Source organism: Chiloscyllium plagiosum, unplaced genomic scaffold (genome assembly GCF_037043375.1).
Source record: "Chiloscyllium plagiosum isolate Xiang-an unplaced genomic scaffold, Cpla_swu_hap1 HiC_scaffold_12, whole genome shotgun sequence".
NCBI classification, from domain to species: domain Eukaryota; kingdom Metazoa; phylum Chordata; class Chondrichthyes; order Orectolobiformes; family Hemiscylliidae; genus Chiloscyllium; species Chiloscyllium plagiosum.
In genome coordinates, this window is record NW_028270150.1 from 11,578,073 (window position 1) to 11,604,153 (window position 26,081).

General features: G+C 45.1%; 1 protein-coding gene across 1 annotated transcript; it reads right to left on the reverse strand.

The window, feature by feature from the left end:
* Positions 1 to 25,716, reverse strand: LOC122555591 (lysozyme C-1-like). Its single transcript, XM_087992376.1, has 4 exons — positions 25,432 to 25,716; positions 10,112 to 10,285; positions 1,882 to 1,963; positions 1 to 236 (listed from the first exon to the last, which is right to left on the reverse strand). Exons 1-4 carry the CDS (start codon positions 25,559 to 25,561, stop codon positions 158 to 160), a joined length of 465 nt encoding a protein of 154 aa, XP_087848502.1. The 5' UTR covers positions 25,562 to 25,716; the 3' UTR covers positions 1 to 157.
* Between the last annotated feature and the right edge of the window lie 365 nt (positions 25,717 to 26,081).

The following is a 26,081-nucleotide window of genomic DNA, read 5'->3' on the forward strand; positions in this document are numbered from 1 at the left end:
ATGACGTGAATTTTGATATTTGCTTGTGTTTATTTGAATGAACTTTCTTTACTGGGTTCTGAAGCACATTAATGACACGCAGCTATGAAACAGACGGTATTCCATGCTACAACGTGTCAACGAGGCAGGTTTGATCAAGAGATCAGACCAGGTTTGATCAGATTCCAAACTTGTTCAGCACACAACCTTCATAGTATTGTTGGACGTTCCCATCACACTCATGAATCCAGAAATGCCTGTAATACAAAAACATCAGAAAAGCAATGTTAGTCAATGAGAAGTAACCTCTTTATTGATCTTTTATTGTCCAAAAACACCGAATAATCTTTCTCTGCTCCTCAATGCTTTCTCTCCACCTCTCCTGAAGGTGCTAATATCGGTCAAACCTTAAGGAGCGCATTCAGCAATCATTCCCCACGCATGGGCCTCTTACTAATTCTAGGTATGGACAACAAATTCGTCAATAAAGTACTACGTGGGCGGCATGGTGGCACAGTGGTTAGCACTGCTGCCTCACAGCGCCAGAGACCCGGGTTCAATTCCTGCCTCAGGCGACTGACTGTGTGGAGTTTGCACGTTCTCCCCGTGTCTGCGTGGGTTTCCTCCGGGTGCTCCGGTTTCCTCCCACACTCCAAAAGATGTGCAGGTCAGGTGAATTGGCCATGCTAAATTGCCCGTATTGTTAGGTAAGGGGTAAATGTAGGGGTATGGGTGGGTTACGCTTCGGCGGGTCGGTGTGGACTTGTTGGGCCGAAGGGCCTGTTTCCACACTGTAAGTAATCTAATCTAAAAAAAAAACCTCTTCATGCTCTTCAGCAATGGAACTCAAATCTGGATTCTATTTGCACCTTTGGGAGGCAAAGGCTTCATGATCATGTTATTAAACTGGTAATCCAGAGAGCCAGGTGAACGGTTTTTCAGTAAGGGAATGTGTCATCCTTACAGGTCTAGCTTACACTTGACTCCAACATCGCTGTTGATGTTAAAGTGAAATCTGAAATAGCCTCAGCAAGCCATTCAGATCAGAGGAGGTGGGGTAGGGGCTCTGTCCTGCAGCTGTCACAGACACAATCCTTCTGAATGAAAACACTGTTCAGAAACCAGTTCAAACTCTGGTTCCTCTCTGTTAGACAGCTTAAAAATATGGAGTAGACCATTTAGGACAGAGATGAGGAGAAACTTCTTCACCCAGAGAGTGCTGGCTGTGTGGAATGCTCTGCCCCAGAGGGCAGTGGAGGCCCAGTCTCTGGATTCATTTAAGAAAGAGTTGGATAGAGCTCTCAAGGATAGTGGAATCAAGGGTTATGGAGATAAGGCAGGAACAGGATACTGATTAAGGATGATCAGCCATGATCATATTGAATGGTGGTGCAGGCTCGAAGGGCAGAATGGCCTACTCCTGCACCTATTGTCTATTGTCTCTGTTGAAGGCCCCTGCTACCATTTAAACATCTGCCATGTGCCTGAGGATAAGGCCTCTCCAGAGTCAAAATGTCTAGAGAGCACCTTGAACAAGAATCAATCTGCAGTTAACTCTCAGGATTGGTCTCAGGAACAAATATCAGTTTTGTTCTGACTTAAAACAAAACACAAATATCAGTTTTGTTCTGACTTAAAACAAAACACAAGCTGCTCCTCACAGTCCAAAGGTCACCATCAACTTTTATCTCATGGTTTATAGCTCTTAACCAAAAAATGGCTAATGAAATAATGGAAAATCAGCAAGGGTCCTAACACTGTTTATAATGAGCTGATTGTATGCACACAACTCCATTGCAGTAGTTATAACCTGAATACAGTAATCAGCACCATTCCATCCCACAGTTACAACCTCAATACTTTTATACAAAAGGAAAAAAAGTGAGTCAGAGTTTACCGTACCAGGCCCTCATTCCGTGAATACGAACAGCCACTGCACCACAAGCGATGTTGTTTCTTAAGTCTGCATCGTCATTTACTAAAACTACAACAATGAAATAAATGTGATATTAAAATTAATGTTTATATCTGAGGAGTGTTTTAATACAAACTTGGAAAGCTCCAGGTTGAGAATACTCTCAGGTTGATGTTACTGGGAGCTTTCAATGCTGTTGCAGGGGACAGTGTTGGAAATCCTGAGAATGGAGGGTTTTTACTGTTCTCGATGCTGTGCTGTGGTGTAATGAGGGTCCACATTTAGCAGCTCAGCACTGAGTGGAGACAATATGAACATCTGGAGAGAATGTCACACTTTTTATACTCAACAGGGTTCCACGTTCACCAATGAGATGGCAGTGCTAACACCATTCTAAAATGGGTGGAGTGGGTGGGACTTGCAGGGTCCTGTAGCTGTTCCTGTAATTCATACTTATTTCTGGATTACTTCTAGATTTCTCACAGTTAGTACTTGTCAGCAATATAAGATTTTTTGTTTGATTTACTTTTAGTTCTCTTACATGCAGGATCACAAAAGAAACCCCAAAATGTAAAAAAAAAGCACATCATTTATTTTTGAAACAGGGTTTTTTTTTAGATTAGATTAGATTACTTACAGTGTGGAAACAGGCCCTTCGGCCCAACAAGTCCACACCGACCCGCCGAAGCGCAACCCACCCATACCCCTACATTTACCCCTTTAACCTAACACTACGGGCAATTTAGCATAGCCAATTCACCTGACCTGCACATCTTTTGGAGTGTGGGAGGAAACCGGAGCACCCGAAGGAAACCCACGCAGACACGGGGAGAATGTGCAAACTCCACACAGACAGTCGCCTGAGTCGGGAATTGAACCCGACTCTGGCGCTGTGAGGCAGCAGTGCTAACCACTGTGCCACCGTGCCACCCACAATGTTCTCTTAATGGATCTTTGGAGAGACCTGCAAGAGGATGAGCCAGGATTTCCTTTCTCTGTAAAATGATGCACGTAGAAGAGAGCATCTTCTCAACATCAATGAAGAGATATTTTTAAAATCACAACAGAGTTTTTTTAAAAAAGGAGTTGTGTTTATGGAGATTTTGGAGAGGCCTACACATGGATTGTTCTGAGTGAGGTTTTTTATCATTAGATTCAAAGCTGCTTGATTGAAAACCACTTGAGCAGGAGACATTTTAAAAATTTGATTGTTCAGCTAAATGGTTCGTTTAATTTAAGATTTATTGGTTTGTTGCTTTTAATTTATTATTTTTTGCAAGTTTAATATGAACTGTGGGTAAAGAAAGGTAGTTTATTTTATATATAAGTTGATATTGGAATTTGTTTAATTTTAGGTTTAATGACATTGAGAGTATATAATAGAGACAGAGTTCGATGTCCAGTAGGTTTAGAGAAATGATTACACAGCAGGATCCACCATATAGGTGGATGACAGTCAAGAAAAGCAAGAAGCTAGTTCAGAGGTCTCCTGTAACTATTCCCCTCATAAGCAAATACTTAGTTTCTGTTACTGCTGAAAAGGATAATCCCTCAGAGGAAAACAAAAGACACAGAGCTGGAAGGTTGGTTTTCTGATGTTTCATTACCATACTAGGTAACATCATCAGTGAGCCTCTGGATGAAGCACTGATGGCATGGCCCGCTGTCCTTGAAAACCAAAACACATAAATAGAAAGCGGGCCATGCCACCAGTGCTTCATCCGGAGGCTCACTGAAGATGTTACCTAGGATGGTGACGAAACGTCTGAAAATGAACCTTCCAGCTCAGCGAGCAAACCTACATCCAGAACCTCAGCCTGAGCTACGAATCTTCTCAAACCTCACTAAAAGATGACACAGCCAGATCTTGGGCACTAAGAATGAATCTGATGTTAGGCGGCATTTGACAAAATTTAAAAGAATAATTGTTGTCGGGGTCTCTCCCGTCAAGGGCACAGACAGGAGATTCTGTGACAGTGAGTGTGAATCTATGGTGGTATGTTGCTTTCTTGAGCATGGATTAAAGACATCTCATAAAGGCGACAGTGAGAATCCAGACGTTATTGGTAGCAATGACATAATTAGGGAGAGGGTTAAGACTTTATAGAGTGAACATAAGTGATTAGGTAGAAGGTCAAAAAACAAAACCTCAAAAGTAGCAATCTCTGGTTTATTCCTCATGTCATGCTCACATGAGGGGAATAATAAAACAATTAGGGAGATAAAGCAATGGATGAGGATGTGGTGTAATGCTCAGGGATTCAGGTTCTTGGATGGTTGGAATCTCTTCTGGGGCAGAAAAGACCTGTTCAAAAATATTGGGCTTTGCTTGGACTGAAAAGGGATTAATATCCTTGCAGGAAGATTAGCTCATTCTATTAAGGGAGACGGTAAATGATAAGAGAGAGGAAGTGGATGGATTCTAAGTGGCAAAGCAAACAGAAATATAGATCCAAATGATTTTTAATTTGAAAAGAACAAGTTAATTAGAAAAGACAGAGAAGAACAAGCCTGAGAATGAAGTTATTCTGAATAATTAATCAGCTTTTATTTCAATGCAAGCGGTCCAACTGAAAAAGCTGATGAATTCAGAGCATATTTGGGAACATGGGACTGGGACATCATTGTAATGATAGAAACATGGCTGAGGGATGGACAAGACTGGTAGCTCAATGTTCTGGGTTTCAGATGCTACAGGAAGGAAAGAAAAAAGACAACAGACAAAGGGGGATGGCATTTTTGATTACAGAAAACATTACGGGCTGTAACTAGGGAAGATATTTCTGAAAAGTCATCAAGTGAAAATATATAGATTGAAATAACAAATGAAAAAGGAATGACAATCATAATGGGATTGTACTAGAGACCCCACAATAGTCAAAGGAAAGTTGAGAAACAAATATGTAGACAGATCTTAGATATATGTAAGATTGGTTAGGCCACTGTTGGAATATTGCGTGCAATTCTGGTCTCCTTCCTATCGGAAAGATGTTGTGAAACTTGAAAGGGTTCAGAAAAGATTTACAAGGATGTTGCCAGGGTTGGAGGATCTGAGTTGCAGGGAGAGGCTGAACAGGCTGGGGCTGTTTTCCTTGGAGCGTCGGAGACTGAGGGGTGACCTTATAGAGGTTTACAAAATTATGAGGGGCATGAATAGGGTAAACAGGCAAAGTCTTTTCCCTGGGTTTGGGGAGTCCAGAACTAGAGGGCATAGGTTTAGGGTGAGAGGGGAAAGATATAAAAGAGACCTACGGGGCAACTTTTTCATGTAGAGGGTGGTACGTGTATGGAATGAGCTGCCAGAGGATGTGATGGAGGCTGGTACAATTGCAACATTTAAGAGGCATTTGGATAGGTATGTGAATAGGAAGGGTTTGGAGGGATATGGGCTGGGTGCTGGCAGGTGGGACTAGATTGGGTTGGGATATCTGGTCGGCAAGGACGGGTTGGACCAAAGGGTCTGTTTCCATGCTGTACATCTCTATGACTTTATGACTAATAATAAGGTTGTTTGGGTAGGTGATTTTAATTTTCTAAACATGGATTAGGACTACCATATTGTGAAAGGTTTGGATAGTGAAGTATTTACTAAAATGTTCAAGAAAATTTTCTTTATAAATCTGCAAATGTTCCATTTGGAGAAAGAACAATAATAAAACAGGGCAATTGACTGAGGTGATGGACTAGGGAAACACTTTGGGACTGGTGATCATAATTCTACTTGTTTTAAAATAGTTATGGAAAGGACAAGCCTTCCACAGTAAATAATGTTTTTATTTGGAGGAAGGCAAATTTTAATGGTATGAGACAAGAACTTTCAAAAATTAACTGGAGTAAACCTGTTAACAAATAAAGGGACATTTGATAAGTGGGAGGTCTTCAACAGTGTGATCACAAGAGTTCAGAGTTATTCTGTTCACATGGGAGTAAAAGGTAAAGCTGGTAGGATTAGAGAATAATGGATGATTAAAGATATTGAGGTTATAACTGAGAATAAAAAAATGAATCATATATTAGGTATAGATAACTGGGGTCAAATGAATCTCTTGAACAGTATAAAGAGCGTAGGGGTATTCTTAAGCGAGAGATCAAGAAGACAAAGTGATGATCAATGATAGCCTTGGCAAATATCAATAGGAATAATCCAAAGAGATCTTCAAATACATTAAGAGCAAGCGAGCAACTAGACAGAGAGCAGGGGACTAAGGAGCAACATTTTCACACAGAGAGTGGTGTGTGTACGGAATGAGCTGCCAGAGGAAGTAGTGGAGGCTGGTACAATTACAGCATTTAAAAAACATCAGGATGGGCATATGAATAGGAAGGGTTTAGACAGATAGGGGCCAAATACTGGCAAATGGGACTAGATTAATTTTGGATACCTGATTGGCTTTGATGACCAAAGGGTCTGTTTCCGTGCTGTCCGACTCTATGACTCCACTCAGAGGGTTGTCAGGATTTGAAATGCATCGTCTGGGAGAGGGAGGAGGTGAACTCTAAAGGACATTTCAAAAGAGAGCTGTCTATATATTTGAAAATGGTGAATTTAGAGGGTTATGGAGATGTGGCTGGAGAATGGGGCAACCTAGGTAGCTCCTTCAGGAGCTAGTACAGAGGCAGTGGAATGATTGGCCACTTTTTACACAATGTACTTTGATGGTCCAACAATTCTTGATGAACGGTTATGAACCATTGGCATATAACTGTACTAGTTTTAAAAGCTTATTAATTCAATGGCATATCTGGCAGCAACCACTGAAGGAAAACTAAATTAGTCAGGATTAAAATGGTTTTAGCCACAGAGAACAGGGACAGCCCCTGACCCTTGGGATGTCTGTTAGTTAATTTGAATGGACGACAATACATCAGGGATCCTTTCACAACTTGAAAGCTTTGCTGACCACCTCATCAATCCCAGCGTCACCAAATTGTGAAGAGACGTTCCATTTGAAAGTGACATAAGGGTGAGTGCCATTTGATGACAAGAATATGAAATGTGGATAAATTGGCCAGCTGGTTATTTTTCCCAATTTGTCAACTGAAGTATTCAGGAGAAGGTGAGGACAGCAGATGCTGGAGATCAGAGTCGAAAAGTGTGGTGCTGGAAAAGCACAGCATTCAAGGAGCAGGAGTGTCAACGTTTCGGACATAAGCCCGTCATCAGGAATGTGGCAGGGGAAGAGTGCAGAGAGATAAATAGGAAGAGAATGCTGGGGAAGGTAGCTGCAAAGGCGATAGGAAGATGCAGATGAGGGGTGATGCTGATTGGCTGAAGCGGAGGGTAGAGCAGGTAGGTGGAAAGGAAGATGGATTGGTCGGACAGATCAAAAGGGCAGTGCTGAGTTGGAGGATTGGATATGGGATGGGGGGAGGGGAGTTGAGAAAACTGGTGAAATTGACGTTGATGTGGTTGGAGGATCCCAAGGTGGAAGATGAGGTGTTCTTCCTCCACCGCTAGGATTTGGCGGTGGAGGAGGCCCAGTACTTGCGTGTCCTTGTGGAGTGGGAGGGAGAGTTAAAGTGTCTGGCCATGGGGCAGTGAGGTTGTTTGGTGCATGTGTCCCAGAGATGTTCCCTGAAACATTCTGCGAGTTGGCATCCTGTCTCCCCAGTGTAGAGGAGACCACATTGAGAGCAACGGACATCCTGCTTGACATGCAGGAAAATCTCTGCTGGATGTGGAAGGGTCCTTTGGGGTCTTGGACAGACGTGAGGTGGGAGGTGTAGGCATAGGTTTTACATCTCTTGCAGTGGCAAGGGAAGGTGCAGGGAGTGGAGGTGGTGGGTTGGTGGGGGGGCATGGATCTAACGAGGGAGTCGCGGAGGGAATGGTCTCTGCTGAATGCTGAAAGGTGTAGGGAGGGAAATATATCTCTGGTGTTGGGGTCTGACCGTAGGTGGCAGAAATGGGAGAGGATGATGTTTTGTTTCCAGAGATTGATGGGATGGAAGGTGAAGACCAGGGAGATTGTGTCCTTGTTGTGGTTGGAGGGGTGGGTTCAAGAGCAGAGGTGTGGAAAGTGGAGGAGATGCGCTGGAGGGAATTGTTGGCCATGTGGGAGGAAAAGGAATTCAGGATAATGTGAGATTTTCAGGCTTGTGTAGGCTCTACAAACGTTTGATGTTGACAAGTGCGACAACTCTGAAGAAATTGCTGGGGACATGTCTTAGATAGATAAATCTCTGTTTAGGAAAGGTTTTAAGGGATTTGGGCTAAAGGCAGGCATATGTAGTTAGGACACAGATCAGCCATGATCTCAAAGAACGGTGTATCAGACTCCAGGGACTGACTGACCTACTCCTGTTTCTCTGACTGAAGGACAAGTCTCCCGTGTTCATTATATGGTCATGTTCCACCAGCAGCTCAGTCACGTCTGAGAGGGTGCTCAAGAACATACAGATACTGAGACACAAACATGACACAATGGTCTGAATAAACATGCCCAATTCTAACCATTTCACCCTGGGATTGGGTGTGATTGTGACTGCCTTTACAATATGAACCACTGAAAGCATGGTTCTGTCACCCAAATGAAGTATTGGCAAAGAAACTTAACTCATTGAATACTCCAGATCATCAAACAAGTCAAAAGGAAATGGCTGCGTTCCCTCAATCTGTGGAAACAGTATCACCATCTGGAGGAGGATAGTAAATGCGGATGTGTGAGGCAGTGAAGACAGGAAAGAATGAAAGGGTCAGGGGAAAGAAAGCAGAGACAATTCCCACACTGAGCCATTTACTATTCCAGTTACTTCACACTGAACTGTACAGGAGACGTTACAGAGTACTTGCATGTTTAATATTGCTAGGAAGCCAGAAACCTGTGAACTGTCGACAAAATGGATTTCTTTCAAGTTTTGTGGAAATACCTGGAGTCCTTTTTTTGAAAGAGTTTATTGAAAGACTGCTGTGGATTTTTATTTTTTTTTTAAAAGTCTTCATCAAAGTGGCAGGATGGTGATAGATTCTTAACCAAAAACAGAAATTGCTGGAGAAACCCATCAGGTCTGGCAGCATCAGTGGAGAGAAAGCTGAGTTTGAGGCTATGTTTAACTAAAATCTAATATAAATGTGACATTTAATTGTTCATATCAGTAATTGGGAATGATAATTTTTTTAAACATTGTGACCCATGGAGAAGTGGGACTGAAGTAACACTGCAGTCTCCATGGAAACATCAATGAGGAGCCAGCCCCATTTCCACTTGAAGGTTTCTTGCCACCTCTTGAGGCTGTACTTGGAGAGAAAACAGGGTTAATGTTCCGAGTCCCCTGACCTTTCCTCTAGAGCTTCTGAAGAAGGCTCACTGGCCTCAAAACGTTAACTCTGTTTCTTTCTGCACAGATGCTGCTGGACCTGCTGAGTTTCTCCAGCAATTTCTGTTGCTGTGTATTTCAGAACTCCAGCATTTGCAATTCCTGGTTTCATTTTAATTGCAATTTGTTTCTTTTTTCAAATACTGCACATTCACCAGATGTTATTTACATCAGTAAATATCTCTTGCTGAGGTTCCAATCAGAAATGAGCTCCCTCTTCCTTTACATGGGCTCCCTAAACTCATAGCTTCAACGACCTTGTACGATGGCTCTCTTTCTGACCTCCCCAGAGCTTTCTACGTTGAGAGTTTTCTCCTCCCTGGCTGCTCAGCCCCTCAGGGATTCTCCCCCAGCCCTGACTGCTGGTCATCTGCTAATCCCAGCACCTCTGCTGTCCTGGGTCTCTTCCCCTTCCACCAACCTGCTGGTGGCTCCTTCTCTTCAGTGACAATAAACTTAATCCTCATTCGAATCTTGTCTTCCTCTGGTGGTTGTGAAATGTAGGCCAGCAAACACCCTTCAGTGATGGTAAACCCGTGTAACTTGCTGGGCATTCAGGTGGGGTCACATGTCTCCCCGAAATGTGATCTCATTAAAATGCCTTTGAATTCAATGTTCAAAGTGACATTCTGAACTTTCAAACAAACAGGTCACAAAACAGCAAGCTAAAACAGGTTTACATTCTTAATGAAGGGCTTTTGCACGAAACGTCGAGTTCCTGCTCATCTGATGCTGCCTGACCTGCTGTGCTTTTCCAGCACCATCTCAAATAGGTTTACTTCTACTTAAGTACCCAGTTCACCAATAATAATAAAAATGTGTCAGAAATGTTTGTATCACTTGCACAAAAAAGAACAGAAAAGAATTAAACTGGAATTTGCCTTGAATTGCTTCACCTACCTTCACAGTCTACTCTGCACAAACGTGCAGCACCTGGAAAATTGGGGTCTACACACCAATGACTATTGACTTGAAAGATTCCAAATGCTGATATTGCAGGCCTGTTGTCTTGGCTTTCACGACGAAGTGCTCTGCTTGGGTCATATTCACTTGCGAATCGGGCGATGCACACCCCTAGAATGAAAACGAGCATCAGAGGCCTGTTGTTCAGAACATGTGGCAAACACAAATGTGGTTCAGATGACACCTCACGGAGTGGCACAGAGAACAGTAATGTTTGTCTTTCAGTAACCTGGTAGATGTCCTCATCCTGACTGTGTGTCGCTTGTCTGAGGGATGTACGAGCACAGAAAATGAATGGCAGGAACAAACATCTCTGACTCAAACCAGGATTACTAGATTACTTGGAAAAATACATTTGTGAGGACCCTGGGCTCTGTGATTTGCCATAGTCACGTGGCAAAGTCCGAAGTCACATGTCAGGTTACAGTCCAGCAGGTTAAAAGGAACAACGCTCGAAAAGCTTGTGATTTCAAATAAATGTATTGGTCTATAATCTGGTGTCATGTGACTTCTGACGTTGTCCACCCCAGTCCCACATTGGCACCTCCACATGATAGTCACGTGACCCTCTGCGGTCAGTGCTTTCAGTTCAGGAGAAGCCATTAAAACCTCCCATGGAGCAACCGTAACCGATTGTCTCTTGTTCCCCTGCACCCCAGCCCAAACCCCATCCCCCATCACAGCCATGACCACCACAGGCTTCTCTGTGAAGATGCAGCACGCCAGAGACAATGAGGGGAACAATACTCAGAAATAATCCTTCTGGATCCCCTCAGCTGATCGAAACCAATCCAGGAGATCACAGTGTTATCTACAATGCTGTTTTCTACAGAATCACACCTATGGTTATCTGCTCCACAAAGTGAATTAACCTTGAAGCCGAGAAATAAATAAAGTTACACTACGTTTACCAGATTAGTAACGGGATCCTGAATGGCAGACTATGATACAATACAAGGGGAAGCTGCTGGGAGTGACTTCACTCCTTTATTTCTGACAGTGATTTGGGAATAGCGAACTTCAGCAGTGCTGAGAAACACTGCATTCTGTTACAACTTTCCATCCTTCACTCGAGCACACAAACAAGGAATTAGGGAACAGGCCACTCAGCCCTTCAAGCCTCCTATACCTTTCGGTAACAGTGTTGGAGGTGATTTCCTCAAATTCTAGGAGCAGTAATTACTGTTTTATTAGACGTGACATTGTTTTGGAACTTTGGGGGAAAAAAAGGTCAAAGCCACAGCACTTTAAGAAAGTAGGAAGGGAGATGAAGGCAGTGTGCACATGACAGGAAGTGAATCAACAGGAGAGAGAAATCTACACTGCTGTGTGACCCAGCAGCTTCTGCTGCTTGATTTCAAGTACTCCTGGACATCCGAGTTTGTCGAAGAATAATAAGCAATGAAATTCACAGTTGTCCTTGGAGAAACCTGTGTGGGGGAGCTCATGGCATGGGGGGGGGGGGGGGGTGGGGGGAGGCAGCTAAGTGGCTACTTTCCTTTTGTAAGTATACAGTAATCAGTAGACTGGGTTTTTTGATTTATATTTTTATCAAGATATATCTCTTGATTAAATTCTGAAAATATTTTTAAAAGGTTTAAGCTAGCCCAGAGCAGTGTTTTTAGAGCAGTTAGACTGGATCTGCAGATTGTTAAAGGAGCAAAGATGGCCGAAAGTAGAGTGACCTGCTCTTCCTGTTGGATGTGGGAGATTAGGGAGAGTTTCCATGTTATTGATGATTTCGTCTGCAGAAAGTGTGCTTGGTTGCAAATCCCATCATATGGCATGGATCGGTTAGAGCGGCAGTTAGAGGCAGAGAGGAATTTACAGGAGCGAGGGGGCATGTTGGATGGCAATCACACGAAGGGGCGATAAATCAATGATCCAGTCAGGTCAATGGGGGCAGGTAGGGCAGCTGTCTCCTGTGGCTACCCCCATCTCAAACAAGAATGCTGTTCAGGAAAATGTAGGGGGTGATGGACTCTCAGCAGAAAGTAGCACTGACAGCCAGGTTTCTGGGACCGAGACTGGCTCTAATGTAATGAGGGGTACACTAAGTTCCAAGTGATTGATTGTAATAGGACACTCTCCAGTCAGAGGCACTGACAGATGTTTCTGCAGCTGACCATGAGAAACCAGAATGGTGTTTTGCTTCCCTGGTGCCAGGAGCAAGGATATTTCAGAAAGAGAGCAGAACAGTCTCAAAGAGGAGAGGGACCAGCAGGAAGTTCTTTTACACATTGGAACTAACGATACAGGAAAAGATAAGGAAGCAATTCTGAGGAGAGGGTATAGGATGTTAGGCAGGAATTTCAAAAGAAGGTCCTCGAGGATAGTAGCCACTGGTCACGTGACTGCTGACATCACTACTGGTCACATTACTGCTCCCACTCAACCTCCCACTGCAGGGACAGTGTCCATCCCCACTCCCAGCTTCAGCTCTATACTAGGCCCCAGTCCCAAGCCCTGCCGGGTACTTACCATCCCCTCATGACTTCCCCTTCATTGAGGACCATTAGTCAGTCCTCAGCAAAGGACCCACCTTCATTCCACTTCACCCCCATGTCAGTGAACTCCAAACACGCCGCAATGTTGAACACTTTTTCTGTTGCCTCCACCTCTCTGCCTACTTTTAGGTTTGTGACGCTCACCCACCCTCCAAAGACCTCTTCTCCCACCTCCAACCTCTTCCATCCTCCTGGACACCCCATCGTGCCCTCTTAACCTTCCTTGACCTCTTCATCTCCATCTGCCATTGTGACATTAACCATCTCAATCTCTCCGCCCCTCTCACTCACTCCAACCTCCTGTCCGTGTAATACGCAGCCCTCCATTCCTGCCACTCCAACCCCAACCTCACATTCAAACCAGCTGACAATGAAGGCATGGTGGGAGGATGGCACACCGATCTCTGTATCGCTGATTCCAGACGCCAACCCACTGACACTGCCTCCTACTGTCCCCTCCACCATGACCTCATCTCCCATCACCAAACCATTATCACCAAGACCATTCACAACCTCATCACCTCAGGGGATTGCCCTTTCACAGCCTCCAACCACATAGTCTGGGAACACCGCACTGCCTGATTCTACCTCTTACCCAAAATCCACTAGCCTGACTGCCCTGGTCAAGCCATCATCTCTGCCTGCTCCTGTCCCACTGAACTCTTCACCATTTATCTCGACACGGTCCTGTCCCCTTTGATCCAGGATTTCCCCACACATGTTCGAGACACCACCCATGCCCTCCCTCTCCTCCATGACTTCTGATTCCCCAGCCCCCAAACACCTCATCTTCACCATTGACACCTAGTCCCTCTACTCCTGTATTCCCTATAAGGAAGGCCTAAAAGCCTTCCGTTGCTTCGTGTTTCGCTGACCTGCCCAGTCCCCCTCCACTGACGATCTCATTCGATTGACAGAGCTGGTCCTCACTATTAACAACTTCTCCTTTCAATCCTCCCACTTCCTCCAAACCAGAGGGGTGGCTATGGGCACCCACATGGATCCCAGCTATGCTTGCCTCTATGTAGGGTACATAGAACAGTCCATTTTCCACAGCTCCACTGGCATCATTCCCCCATCTTTTCCTCGGCTACATCAATGAATGTATCAGTATTGCCTCGTGCTCCCATGAGGAGCTTGAACAGATCATCCACTTCACCCACACCTTCCCCCTGACCTCCAATTCGCCCGGACCATCTCCGACATCTCCCTCTGGTTCCTGGTCCTTTCCGTCTCCGGCGACCGATTCAACACCAACATCTCCTTCAAACCCACCGACTCCCACAGCTACCTTTATGACACATCCTCCCACCCTAACTCCTGTAAAAACACGATCCACTACTCCCAAATCCTTGCCCCCCTCTCCCTGCCATATCTGCTCTCTGGATGAGCAATTCCACTCCAGGACATCCCAGATTTCGTGCATTTCCCGCCCTCGAAACCCACTTCCCCACTCCCAACAAGAATAGAATCCCCCTTACATTCCAAATCTAACGTATCATTCCTCTGATATTTTCACTGCCAACATTCAGACCCCCACCACCAATAATATATTTCCTTCCCTCCCCCTAATTGTGTTCCACAGGGATCATTCCCTCGGTGACTCCCTTGTTAGGTCCACACTCCCCACCAATCTCCTCTCCAAACCTGGCACTTTCCTTTGCCGCCATAAGGTGTGAAAAACCCTCCCCCACACCTCCCCCTGCACCTCCATCCACGGCCCCAAAGGATCAATCCACATCCAACAGAGATTTACTTTTATATCCTCGAACCTCATTGACTGCATCCATTTCTCTCGATGTGGTCAGACAGACCGGGTTCAAACTCGCAGAACAGTTCAGGGAACATCTCTGGACCGTACGCACCAACCAATCCTTCCTTCCTGTGGCTATCCATTTCCACTCCCTTGATGGTATGTCCATCCTGGGGCTCCTCCACTATCTAACCAAGGCTACCCACACACTGGAGGAGGAACACCTCATCTTCCACCTCAGGAGCCTACAACCACACGGCCTCAACATTGCATTCACTAGTTTCCAAATCTCCCTTCCCCCAACCACATCTCAGAACCAACCCTCCGAATTGGCTGCATCCTCTTGACCTGACCAACCTGTCCATCCTCCTTTCCACGTATTGGCTCCACGTTTCCCACCAACTTATCATAATCACCTCTTACCTTGCCTCACTTACCGCTCCCCTAGCTTCTCCTCCTCTCCGTCTATTTATTTCCCAGTTCCCTTCCCACCCCCCCACCCCACCCCCCCAAGTCCTGATGGAGGATTATGACTGAAACGTTGACTCTTGCTCGTCAGACGCTGCCTGAACAACTGGGTGCTTTCCAGCGTCATACTTTATCAACTCTGGCTCTTCAGCATCTGTAGTCCTCAGGATCTGCTAATTACTCACGGTGCCTCAAGCTTGTGAGGGTAGGAAGAGGATGATGGAGCAGATGAATGCATGGCTGAGGAGCTGGTGCAGGGGAGAGGAAAACACATTTTGGGGTTATTAGAATCTCTTCTGGGGCAGAGGTGACCTGTATAAGAAGGATGGATTGCCCCTGAATTGGAAGGGGACAAGTATACTGTCAGGGAGATTTGCTAGAGCTGTTCACAAGGATTTAAACTAGTAAGAGGGGCTGGGTGGGACTCGGTGGTATTGAGAAAAGAGAGCAGTCTGAGACTGATACAGTTAGGAAAAGGACTGAGTCAAACAGTCAGGGCAGGCAGGAGCAAAGTAGCGAATGAGGTAGGACTGATATATTAAACTGCATTTATTTCAATGCAAGAAGCCCAACAGGAAAGGCAGATGAATTGAGGGCATGGTTAGGAACATGGGACTGGGATATCATAGCAATTTGAGAGATGTGGCTCAGGATGGACAGGATTGGCAACGTAATGTACCAGGGTATAGATGCTATCGGAAGGATAGAAAGGGGAGCAAGAGCGGAGAGGGCCTGACATTATGACTGTACTTGAGGAGGATATTCCTGGGAATACATCCAGGGTGTAGTCATTTGGGTGGAAGTGAGAAATAAGAAAAAGATGAACACCTTATTGGAATTGTACTATAGATACCCCTCAAACGTCAGTGGGAAATTGAGGAACAACTTTGCAAGGAGATCTCCGTTATTTGTAAGAATAGTAGGGTGGTTGTGTTGGGGTATTTTGATTTTCCAAACATAATCTGGGGCTGCTGTAGTGTTAAGGTCTTGGATGGAGAATAATTTTTGTTAAGTGTGTACAAGAAAATTTTCTGATGCCGTATGTGGATGTACCTACTCGAGAAGGTGCAAAACTTGACCTACTCTTGGGAAATAAGGCAGGGCAGATGACCGAGGTATTAGTGGGGGAATAATTTGGGGCCATTCACCATAATTCTATTAGTTTTAAATTTAAATTTCCAAATTTGAGCAAAGGCCAATTTCAATAGTATTTTGCAACAACTTTCAGAAGTTGATTGACTTTGATTTTCACAGGTAAATGGGAAGCTTTCAGAAATGAGATAATGAGAGGCCAGAGACAGCATGTTCCTGTTAAGGTAATGGGTAAGGCTGATAGGTGTAGGGAATGCTGAATGATGAGAGAAATTGAGGTTATGGTCAAGGTGAAAAAGGAGGCATATTTCAGGTGTAGACAGCAAGGATTGAGTGAATCCCGAGAACAGTATAAATGCAGTGCGATTATAATTAAAAGGAAGTCAGGAGGGTGAAAAGGGGACGTTAAAAAGCTTTGGTAAAGTGAGGGAAGAGTTTGCTGCACCTCACTGTCCACTAGACCAGATGATTGGAGGGAGGCAAATGCTATTCCCTTGTTCAAGAACGGGAAGAGGGATAATCCTGGGAATTACAGAGCAGTCCCTCTTATGTTGGTGATGGGAAAATTATTGGAGGGGATTCTGACAGATAGAGCTTCTGATTATTCAAAAAGCCATATTTTGATTAGAGATAGTCAGCATGGCTTTGTGAGGGGCAGATCATGACTCACAAACCTTACTGAATTCTTTCAGGACGTGACAAAACACATGGATAACGGTAGAGCAGTGGATGTGGTGGACATGGATTTTAGCAAGGCGTTTGACCAGGTTACCTATGGTAGGTTCATTCAGAAACTAAGGGAGAAGGGGATGCAGGGAAATCTGGTTGTCTGGATACAGAATTGCCTGACCCATAGAAGACAGAGAGTGGTGAGAGATGGAAAATATTCAGCCTGGAACTCTGTGATCAGTGGTATTCTGTTCTGGGACCTGTGGTCTTTGTGATTTTTATACATGACTTGGATGAGGAAGTGAAAGGATGAATTAGTCAGTTTGCTAATGGCTCGGAGATTGGTGGAGTTGTGGATAGTGTGGAGGGCTGTTGGAGATTACAACGGGATATTGCCAGGATGCAGATCTGGGCTGAGAAGTGGCAGACAGAGTTCAATCTGGAAAAGTGAGAAGTGATTTATTTTGGAAGGTCTAATTTGAATACAAAATATAGGGTTAAAGGCAGCATTCTTGGCAGTGTGGAGAACAGAGGGATCTTGGGGTCCACATCATAGATTCCTCAAAGTTGTTGGAGGGAATCCTGAGGGAAAGGATTTCTGTGTATTTGGAAAGGTAAGGACTAATTAGGGATACTCAACAGGGCTTTGTGCATTGAAAATTGTGTCTTGTGGAATTGATTGAGGTTTTTGAAGAAGTAACAAAGAGGATTGATGAGTGCAGAGCCATAGATATGATCTATATGAACTTTAGTAAGGCATTCAACAAGGTTCCTCATGGTAGACCGGTTCGCACGATTAGATCTCATGGAATACAGGGAGATGTACCATTCAGAAACAGAACTGGCTCGAAGGTAGAAGACAGAAGGTGGTAATGGAGGGTTGTTTCTCAGGCTGGAGGCCTGTGATCAGTGGTGTCCCACAAGGATTGGTGCTGGGTGCGCTGCGTTTTATCATTTATATAAACAATTTGAATGTGAACATAGGACGTATGGTTAATAAGTTTACAGATGACACCAAAATTGGAGGTGTAGTGGACAGTGAAGAAGGTTACCACAGAGTACAATGGGATCTTGATCAGATGGGCCAATGGTCTGAGCAGTGGCAGATGGAGTTTAATTTAGATAAATGTGAGGGGCTGCATTTTGGAAAAGCAAATCAGGTAAGGATTTATACACTTAATGGTAAGGTCCTGGGGAGTGTTGCTGAACAAAACGACCTTGCGGTGCAGGTTCACAGTTCTTTGAAAATGGAGTCAGGTAGATAGGATAGTGAAGAAGGCGTTTATTGGTCAGTGTATTGAGTATAGGAGTTGGGAGGTCATGTTGCGACTGTACAGGACATTGGTTAGGTCACTTTTGAAATCTTGTCTCCCTGCTGTAGGAAGGATATTGTGAAACTTGAAAGGATTCAGAAAAAATTGACAAGGATGTCACCAGGGTTGGTGGGTTTGAGCTATCGGGAGAACTGAATAGGCTGGGGCTTTTATCCCTAGAGAATCAGAGGCTGAGGGGAGACATTATAGAGGTTTATAAGATCATGAGGAGCATGGATAGGGTAAATAGACGATGTCTTTTCCCCAGGATGAGAGAGTCTAAAATGAGAGGGCACAGGTTTAAGTTGAGAGGGGAATGATTTGAAAGGAAACTAAGTTGCAATCTTTTCACACAGAGGATGGTACATGTATGGAATGAGCTGCCAGAGGAAGTGGTGGAGGCTGATACGATTGTAACATTTAAAAGGCATCTGGATGGTATATGAATAGAAAGGGTTTCGAGCAATATGGGCCAAATGCTGACAAATGGGACTGGACTTATATCGGATATCTGGTTGGCTTGGACGAGTGCTGTACATCTCTATGACTCTAAGATCATGACTGATCTGATTTTAATCTCAACTCTCCATCTCTGCATACCCCTGACAATCTCTCATTGCCTTAGGAATGAAAAATTTCCCTACCTCTGTCTTAAAATGATTGAAAGATTCCACATCCACTGCCTTTTGAGAAAGGGAATTCCAAAGACTCAAAACACTCTGAGGGAAAAAATCTGTTTCCACATCTCTGTTTTAAATTGGCACCTCCTTATGTTTAAACTTTGTGACCCCTTGTTCTAGATTCTCCCACAAGAGGAATCCTCCTTTCAACACCCACCCAGTCAGGTTCCCTCAGGCTCTTACATGATTCAGTTAAGTCACTTCTCACTCTCTCTCACTCTGGAGGATTATGGCCCAGCCTGTGTAGCCTGTCCTCATAAAGCAATCAGGCTCATTTCAGGGATTTGTCCAATAAACCTTCTCTGAACTGCTTCCAACTCATGAACATCCCTCAGTAAATACGCTGACCTGTACTGTGCACTGTAAGTAATCTGGATGGGGTCTCACCAATACCCCGTGTAACTGAACCATAACCTTCCTGCTCTCACATTTAATTCCCCTCTCAATAACCTGGAATATTGTTAACTTTCCTGATTACTTGCTGTACCTGCACCTTTCTGTGATTCATGCACCAGGACATCTGCAACCTCTCGCCAATCAGATTATCTGCTTTTCTGTTCACTCTATCGAAGGTACAATTAAAGGACATGGGATTTGGGGGTAGTAGATTGAGAAGGATAGAGAACTGGTTGGCAGGCAGGAAGCAAAAAGCTGGAATAAATAAAGGTTTTTCCAAATAGCAGGCAGATATTAGTACAGTGCCACAAGGATCAGTGCTTGGAGCCCCCAGCCATTCACAATATATATTTACTGTTTGGACAGGAGATTTAATGTTACAGCTCCGAATTTGCAGATGACACAAAGCTGGTTGGGAGGCTGAGCAGGCTGAGGGAGTGAACGAGTGCATGGCAGATGAAATACATTGTAAATAAATGTGAGGTAGCAAAAGCAGGAAAGCCAATCATTATTTGAACGGCTGTAAATTGAGAAAGAGGAATATGCAATGAGACCTGGGTGGCCTTGTACACCAGTTGCTGAAAGGAACCATGCACATGGGGTGCTGTCCTTCGTAGAGAGCGGGTTTGAGTACAGGAACAGGGATGTCTTGCTGCAATTGTACATGTCCTTGGTGAGAGCATGCCTGGAATATTGTGTGCAGTTGAGGTCTCCTTATCTGAGGAATGATGTTCTTGCAATAGAGGCAATGCAACAAAGGTTTACAAGATGGATTTTTGAGATGGCAGACCTGTCATATAAGGAGAGGTTGAATTGGTTAGGGTTGTACTCGCTGGGGTTTAACTGCATGAGGGGATCTCTCATAGAAACCTATAAAATTCTGCATGGATAGGATAAATAGATAAAGTCTTTTCCCTGGGGTCGGGGAGTCCAGAATTAGAGGGGCATAGGTTTAGGGTGAGAGCGGAAAGATATAAAAGAGACCTAAGGGGCAACGTTTTCACGCAGAGGGTGGTACGTGTATGGAATGAGCTGCCAGAGGATGTGGTGGAGGCTGGTACAATTGCAAGATTTAAGAGGCATTTGGATGTGTATATGAAAAGGAAGGGTTTGGAGGGATATGGGCCGGGTGCTGGCAGGTGGGACTAGATTGGGTTGGGATATCTGGTCGGCATGGACGGGTTGGATCGAAGGGTCTGTTTCTGTGCTGTACATCTCGATGACTCTATGACTGCACAGGGTAAATGAAGAAAGGGTGTTCCTGATGGCAAAGGACGCAGAATCGGGGTCACAGTCAAAGGATACAGAATAAATGGGTTAGGAGAAATATCTTCACTCAGAGAGCCAGTGGAATTCTCTGTCACAGAAAACGGTCCAGGATAAAACATTGAGTGTTTTCAAGAAGGAGTTGGATATAGCACATGGGACCAAAGAGATCAAAGACCACAATAGAAAATCAGCAACATGCAGTGGGGTTGAGTGACCAACCATGCTCCCTGAATGGCAGAGCAGATTTGAAGGGCCAAGTGGCCTATTCCTGCTCTTGCTTGGAGGTGAACGAAAGGAGCGGTGAACCTGCAGAGCTGACAGTCCGGGAAGTGAACTCTCTCACAGCTCACTGCCTCTGGTGTTTAGTTTCAATGATCTCCAGGCGTCAGGGTTCAGTCTCAGCAAAATAAGCAAATAGTGAAATTCACAGCTGACTTTACAGACCTCTGGATCACGGAGTTCCTCACAGCAGAGGAACAGTTAGTGGTTTATTAAGTCTAACCCTACTCTGTTTTTTTTAGATTAGAGTGGTGCTGGAAAAGCACAGCAATTCAGGCAGCAACCGAGGAGGAGGAAAATCGACGTTTCGGGCAAAAGCCCTTCATCAGGAATTGAAGCAGGGTGCCTGCAGAGTGGAGAGATAAATGAGAGGGAGGTGGGGGTGGGGAGAAAGTATCAAAGAGTACAATAGGTGAATGGGGGTGGGGATGAAGGTGATAAGTCAAAGAGGAGGGTGGGGGAATGTAGCAAAGAGTACAATGGTGGATGGGGGTGGGATGAAGGTGATAGGTCAGAGAGGAGGATGGAGCGGATAGGTGGAAAAGAAGATAGGCAGGTAGGACAAGTCATGGGAACAGTGCTGAGCTGCGAGTTTGGAACTGGGGTGAGGCGGGGGAAGGGAAAATGAGGAAACTGGTGAAGTCCACATTGATGCCCTGGGGTTGAGGTGTTCCGAGGCGGAAGATGAGGCATTCTTCCTCCAGGGGTCGGGTGATGAGGGAACGGCGGTGAAGGAGGCCTAGGACCTCCCTGCCCTCGGCTGAGTGGTGGAGGAGTTTAAATGTTGGGCCATAGGGCGGTGTGGTTGATTGGTGCGGGTGTCCCAGAGATGTTCCCTAAAGCGCTCTGCTAGGAGGCGTCCACCCTCCTCACTGTAGAGGAGACTGCATCGGGAGCAACGGATACAATAAATGATATTGGTGGATGTGTAGGGAAAACCTTGATGGATGTGGAAGGCTCCTTTGGGGCCTTAGATGGAGGTGAGGGAGGAGGAGTGGGCGCAGGTTTTGCAATTCCTGCGGTGGCAGGGGAAGGTGCCAGGATGGGAGGGTGGGTGTCGGGGGCGTGGACCTGACCAGGTAGTCACGGAGGGAACGGTCTTTGCGGAAGGCGGAAAGGGGTGGGGAGGGAAATATATTCCTGGTGGTGGGGTCTTTTTGGAGGTGGCGGAAATGTTGGCGGATGATTTGGTTTATGCGAAGGTTGGTAGGGTGGAAGGTGAGCACCAGGGGGGTTCTATCCTTGTTATGGTTGGAGGGGTAGGGTCTGAGGGTGGAGGTGTGGGATGTGGATGAGATGCGTTGGAGGGCATCTTTAACCACGTGGGAAGGGAAATTGCGGTCTCTAAAGAAGGAGGCCATCTGGTGTGTTCTGTGATGGAATGGTCCTCCTGGGAGCAGATATGGCGGAGATGGAGGAATTGGGAATATGGGATGGCATTTTTGCAGGAGGTAGGGTGGGAAGAGGTGTAATCCAGGTAGCTGTGGGAGTCGGTGTGTTTGTAAAAAATGTTGGTGTCAAGTTGGTTTTCCTTAATGGAGATGGAGAGGTCCAGGAAGGAGAGGGAAGTGTCAGAGCCGGTCCAGGTGAATTTAAGGTCAGGGTGGAATGTGTTGGTGAAGTTGATGATTTGCTCAACCTCCTCGCGGGAGCACGAGGTGGCGCCAATGCAGTCATCAATGTAGCAGAAGAAGAGGTGGGGAGTGATGCCGGTGTAACTACAGAAGATGAACTGTTCTACATAGCCGTCAAAGAGACAGGCACAGCTGGGGCCTATATGGATGCCCATGGCTACCCCTTTGGTCTGGGGGAAGTGGGAGGATTCTGTTTCTTTTTGTAAATCTGTCATAGCATAGAGGGTAATCTTTTAATCTGTTTTGTTGAGATCTATCTCCAGATTAAACACTTGTTTTGAAATAAAAAATGGAGGTATCAAGTTATCTGTGAGCAGTGTATTGAGGGCAGTAAGACTGTGTACGTTTCTGGGTCTGTACAAAGATGTTAAGGTGTAAGGTGTTCAGGTGTCTTTAGTGGAGTGATGTGCTCTTCCTCTCGAATGTGGGAGGTTAGGGTGAATTTCCATGTTCCTGATGATTAGGTCTGCAGGAAGTGTGTTTGGTTGCAAATCCTATTGGATTGTATGGCTACGTTGGAGTGACAGTGAGAGGCAATGTGGAATATACAGGAGCTGGGGATGTGATGGATGGCAGTTTCATGAAGGTAGACAAACCACAGATAGAGTCGGGTATATAGGTTCCCTCCAGGAAAGTTAGGAGAGGGTGGCAGGTAGTGCAGGAGTCTCCTGTGGCTGTCCCCAACTTAACTAAGTCTGCTGTTTTGGAAAATCCATTGAGTGATGGACTCTTGGGGGAATGGAGCACTGACAGCCAAGTTTCTGAGACTGGCTGTACTGTGACCAGGAGTGTGCAAGATTCAAAGTCATTGATTGTGATCGAGGACTCTCACGTCAGAGGCACAGACAGATATTTCTGCGGCTGACTATATGTCAGAGTGGTGTATTGCCTCCCTGGTGCCAGGCTCTAGGAGAAAGACCAGCAGGAGATTGTTGTACACAATGGAACTAATGGCATAGGCAGAGAAAAGGATGAGCTTCTGAGGAGAGGATATAGCCAATTAAGCAGGAGGTTAAAGGTATATCCTCAAGGGGAGTAATATCTGGATTACTCCCAGCGCCAAGTGCAAGTGAGACTAAGAATAGGAGGACTGGGCAGATGAATGCATGACTGAGGAGCTGGTGCAGGGGAGAATGGTTCACATTGTTGGATTATTGGAATCTCTTCTAGGGTAGAAATGACCTGTATAAGAAGGATGAGTTGCACCTGAATTGGAAGGGACTAATATACTGGCTAGAATTGCTCAGGAGGATTTAAGTTAGTTTGGGCAGGGGCTGCAGAGTGAGGAGGGTGGGTGGTGGTTGCAGAGGGGTATCCCAGAGAGATAGTGAGAAAAGGGATCAGTCTGACACTGGCACTATTAGGAAAAAGCTTTGTTCAAATAGCCAAGACAGGGAAAGTGCAAAGCAGAGAACGAGATAGGGCTGAGAAATTAAACTCTTTTTGTTTCAATGCAAGTGCTGAACAGGGAAGGCAGATGATCTCAGGGCGTGGTTGAGAACATTGGACAGGGATATCATAGCAATTACAGAGATGTGGCTCAGGGATGGACAGGACTGGCAGGTTAATGTTCCTGAGTGTAAATGTGACAGGAAGAATAGAAAAGGGGGGGGGGCAAGAGAGGATGGGGCATGGCATTTTGGATTAGGAATAACATTACAGATATACTTAGGGAAAACATTCCAGGGAGTAAGTCCAGTGAAGTGATTTGGTTCGAAGTGAGAAATAAGAAAGGGAAGAACACGTTATTGGGATTGTATTATAGAACTCTTCCTGAAGAAGGGCCTGTGCCCGAAACGTCGAATCTCCTGTTCCCTGGATGCTGCCTGACCTGCTGTGCTGTTCCAGCAATAAAGTTTCAACCTTGATCTCCAGCATCTGCAGACCTCACTTTCTCCTCCTATTATAGAACTCCCCAAGAGTCAGCAGGAAATTGAGAAGCAAATTTGTCAGGAGATCTCAGTTATCTGCAAGAATAATAGAGTGGTAATGTTCGGGGATTTTAACTTTCCAAACATAGACTGGGACTGTTATAGTGTTTGCGCTTGGGCAGAGAGGAATTTGTTAAGAGTGTACAAAACGTTTTTCTGATTCAGTCTGTGAATGCAAAACTTGACCTGCTCTCGAGGGGCATGGATTGGGTGAATAGACAAGAACTATTCCCCAAGGTGGGAGTGTCTAAAACTAGAGGGCATTGGTTTAGGGTGAGAGGGGAAAGATATAAAAGGGACCTAAGGGGCACCGTTTTCACACAGAGGGTGGTGCGTGTATGGAATGGGCTGCCAGAGGAAGTGTGAAGGATGGCACAATTACAACATTTAAAAGGCATCTGGGTGGGTATACAAGTAGGAAATGGGCCAAATGCTGGCAAATGGCACCTACTTAACTTAGGATATCTGGTCGACATGGACTAGTGGGACTGAAGAGTTTGTTTCTGTGCTGTACATCTCTACGACTCAATGGCTTTTCTTCCGAGCTGATGTGAGGTGTGGAAGGGGCAGCATTGATGAAATGGTCAGAGGTTGGAATGCGAGCAGAGAAGGGACGTTGATAGCTCAGAGTAATTGATTGGAATGTGAGAATGGCAGAACAATGATGTGTCTAACTGCCAGACTGAGACAGTCCCATTGGAATGGGGGGGGGGGGGGCAGAGCGGACATGGTGACAGAGAATGTAACATGTAAAGCTGAAAGAAAGACAAGGAAGGGGGTGAATTCACAATCGGAAGGTATAGAACCCAGTATTAAGTTCACTTTACAACCTTCTGGACTTAATATTAACATTAATATCAATATTAATGCTCCTACATTGTATTATGTCCAGCGCCTCGTTCAGGTTTAACATGACTTCCCTACTTTTACACTCCATTCCTTTTGAAATAAAGGCCAACATTCCAACAAGGCCTCACTCTGGGATCGGACTTGTCCAGTATTATCATCATGATGCCCCTCACATTTACTGTGATAGCAGCTGGCCCCTTGCCCAAGCTGACATCAGAGAATGTGCTGTAGTTGGGGACTCTGTATAACCCAGCCCCACATCACACAGTGCATTGACTCTCTAACTCACTGACAGGAATCTGTGATCTAGCATTAACACCATCGTGACAGGCAATGAGGTGAAAGAGGAGTCTCAGACCCAGTGGGGAAACTTGAATACATTGTCTTTGTTTACAACGTGGAAACAGTGAAACTCACAGTGACCCAGTTCATATCCTAAATATCCATTGAGTCCTTGATCATTGAAAATGGAGGAAACTTCACATTTTGTCAGGGCAGCAGCACCAGTGGCAGTGAGCAGCAGACTGAGAGCAACAAATGTATTCATTGTCTGAGGCTGAAATATTCAGTTCCACTTACAATCTTCCCCAAATGGGAGTCTGCAATACAAGAGGAGGAAGAAAAATTACTTTTTAAATTGCTGAATATCCCAGTGAGTTAACAATAACTAGAGGGTGGTTGTTCCAAACAGACTGTGGGTGAGGTTCCCCATTTCATTCCGCTCCCACACCAGTAACTCCCCAAACTGTCACATTCCCGGGTGTGAGGGGATGGACTGGTTCCCCTCTTTCTCCACTCAGCCCCTCAGTTGGTGAGACACTTGTGGATGTCTTTCTCCCAAACCAATACCTTCAAAGGAACAATTTAAACAGGCTTTCTGGCGTTAGCAGCAACTGAGTTTATTAATGAGTAAACGCGGGCAAATTAATAACACAACACACAGGCACATGGATTAGAAATTAGAGATGAGACTGAAAAGACACAAGGTAAAACAATAAGATTTATTCCTGAACAAGTTTAGAGTGACAGCACAGGAACAGGCCCTTCAGCCCTCCAAGCCTGTCCCA

Excerpts from the sequence above, each read along its gene's own strand:
- LOC122555591 (XM_087992376.1), bottom strand. The coding sequence starts at position 25,561 with ATGAATACATTTGTTGCTCTCAGTCTGCTGCTCACTGCCACTGGTGCT. Across the intron at positions 10,286-25,431 it reads AGGATATGAACTGGGTCACT|GGGTGTGCATCGCCCGATTC; the intron begins GTGAGTTTCACT and ends TTTTCATTCTAG. Across the intron at positions 1,964-10,111 it reads GTGCAGAGTAGACTGTGAAG|TTTTAGTAAATGACGATGCA; the intron begins GTAGGTGAAGCA and ends TCATTGTTGTAG.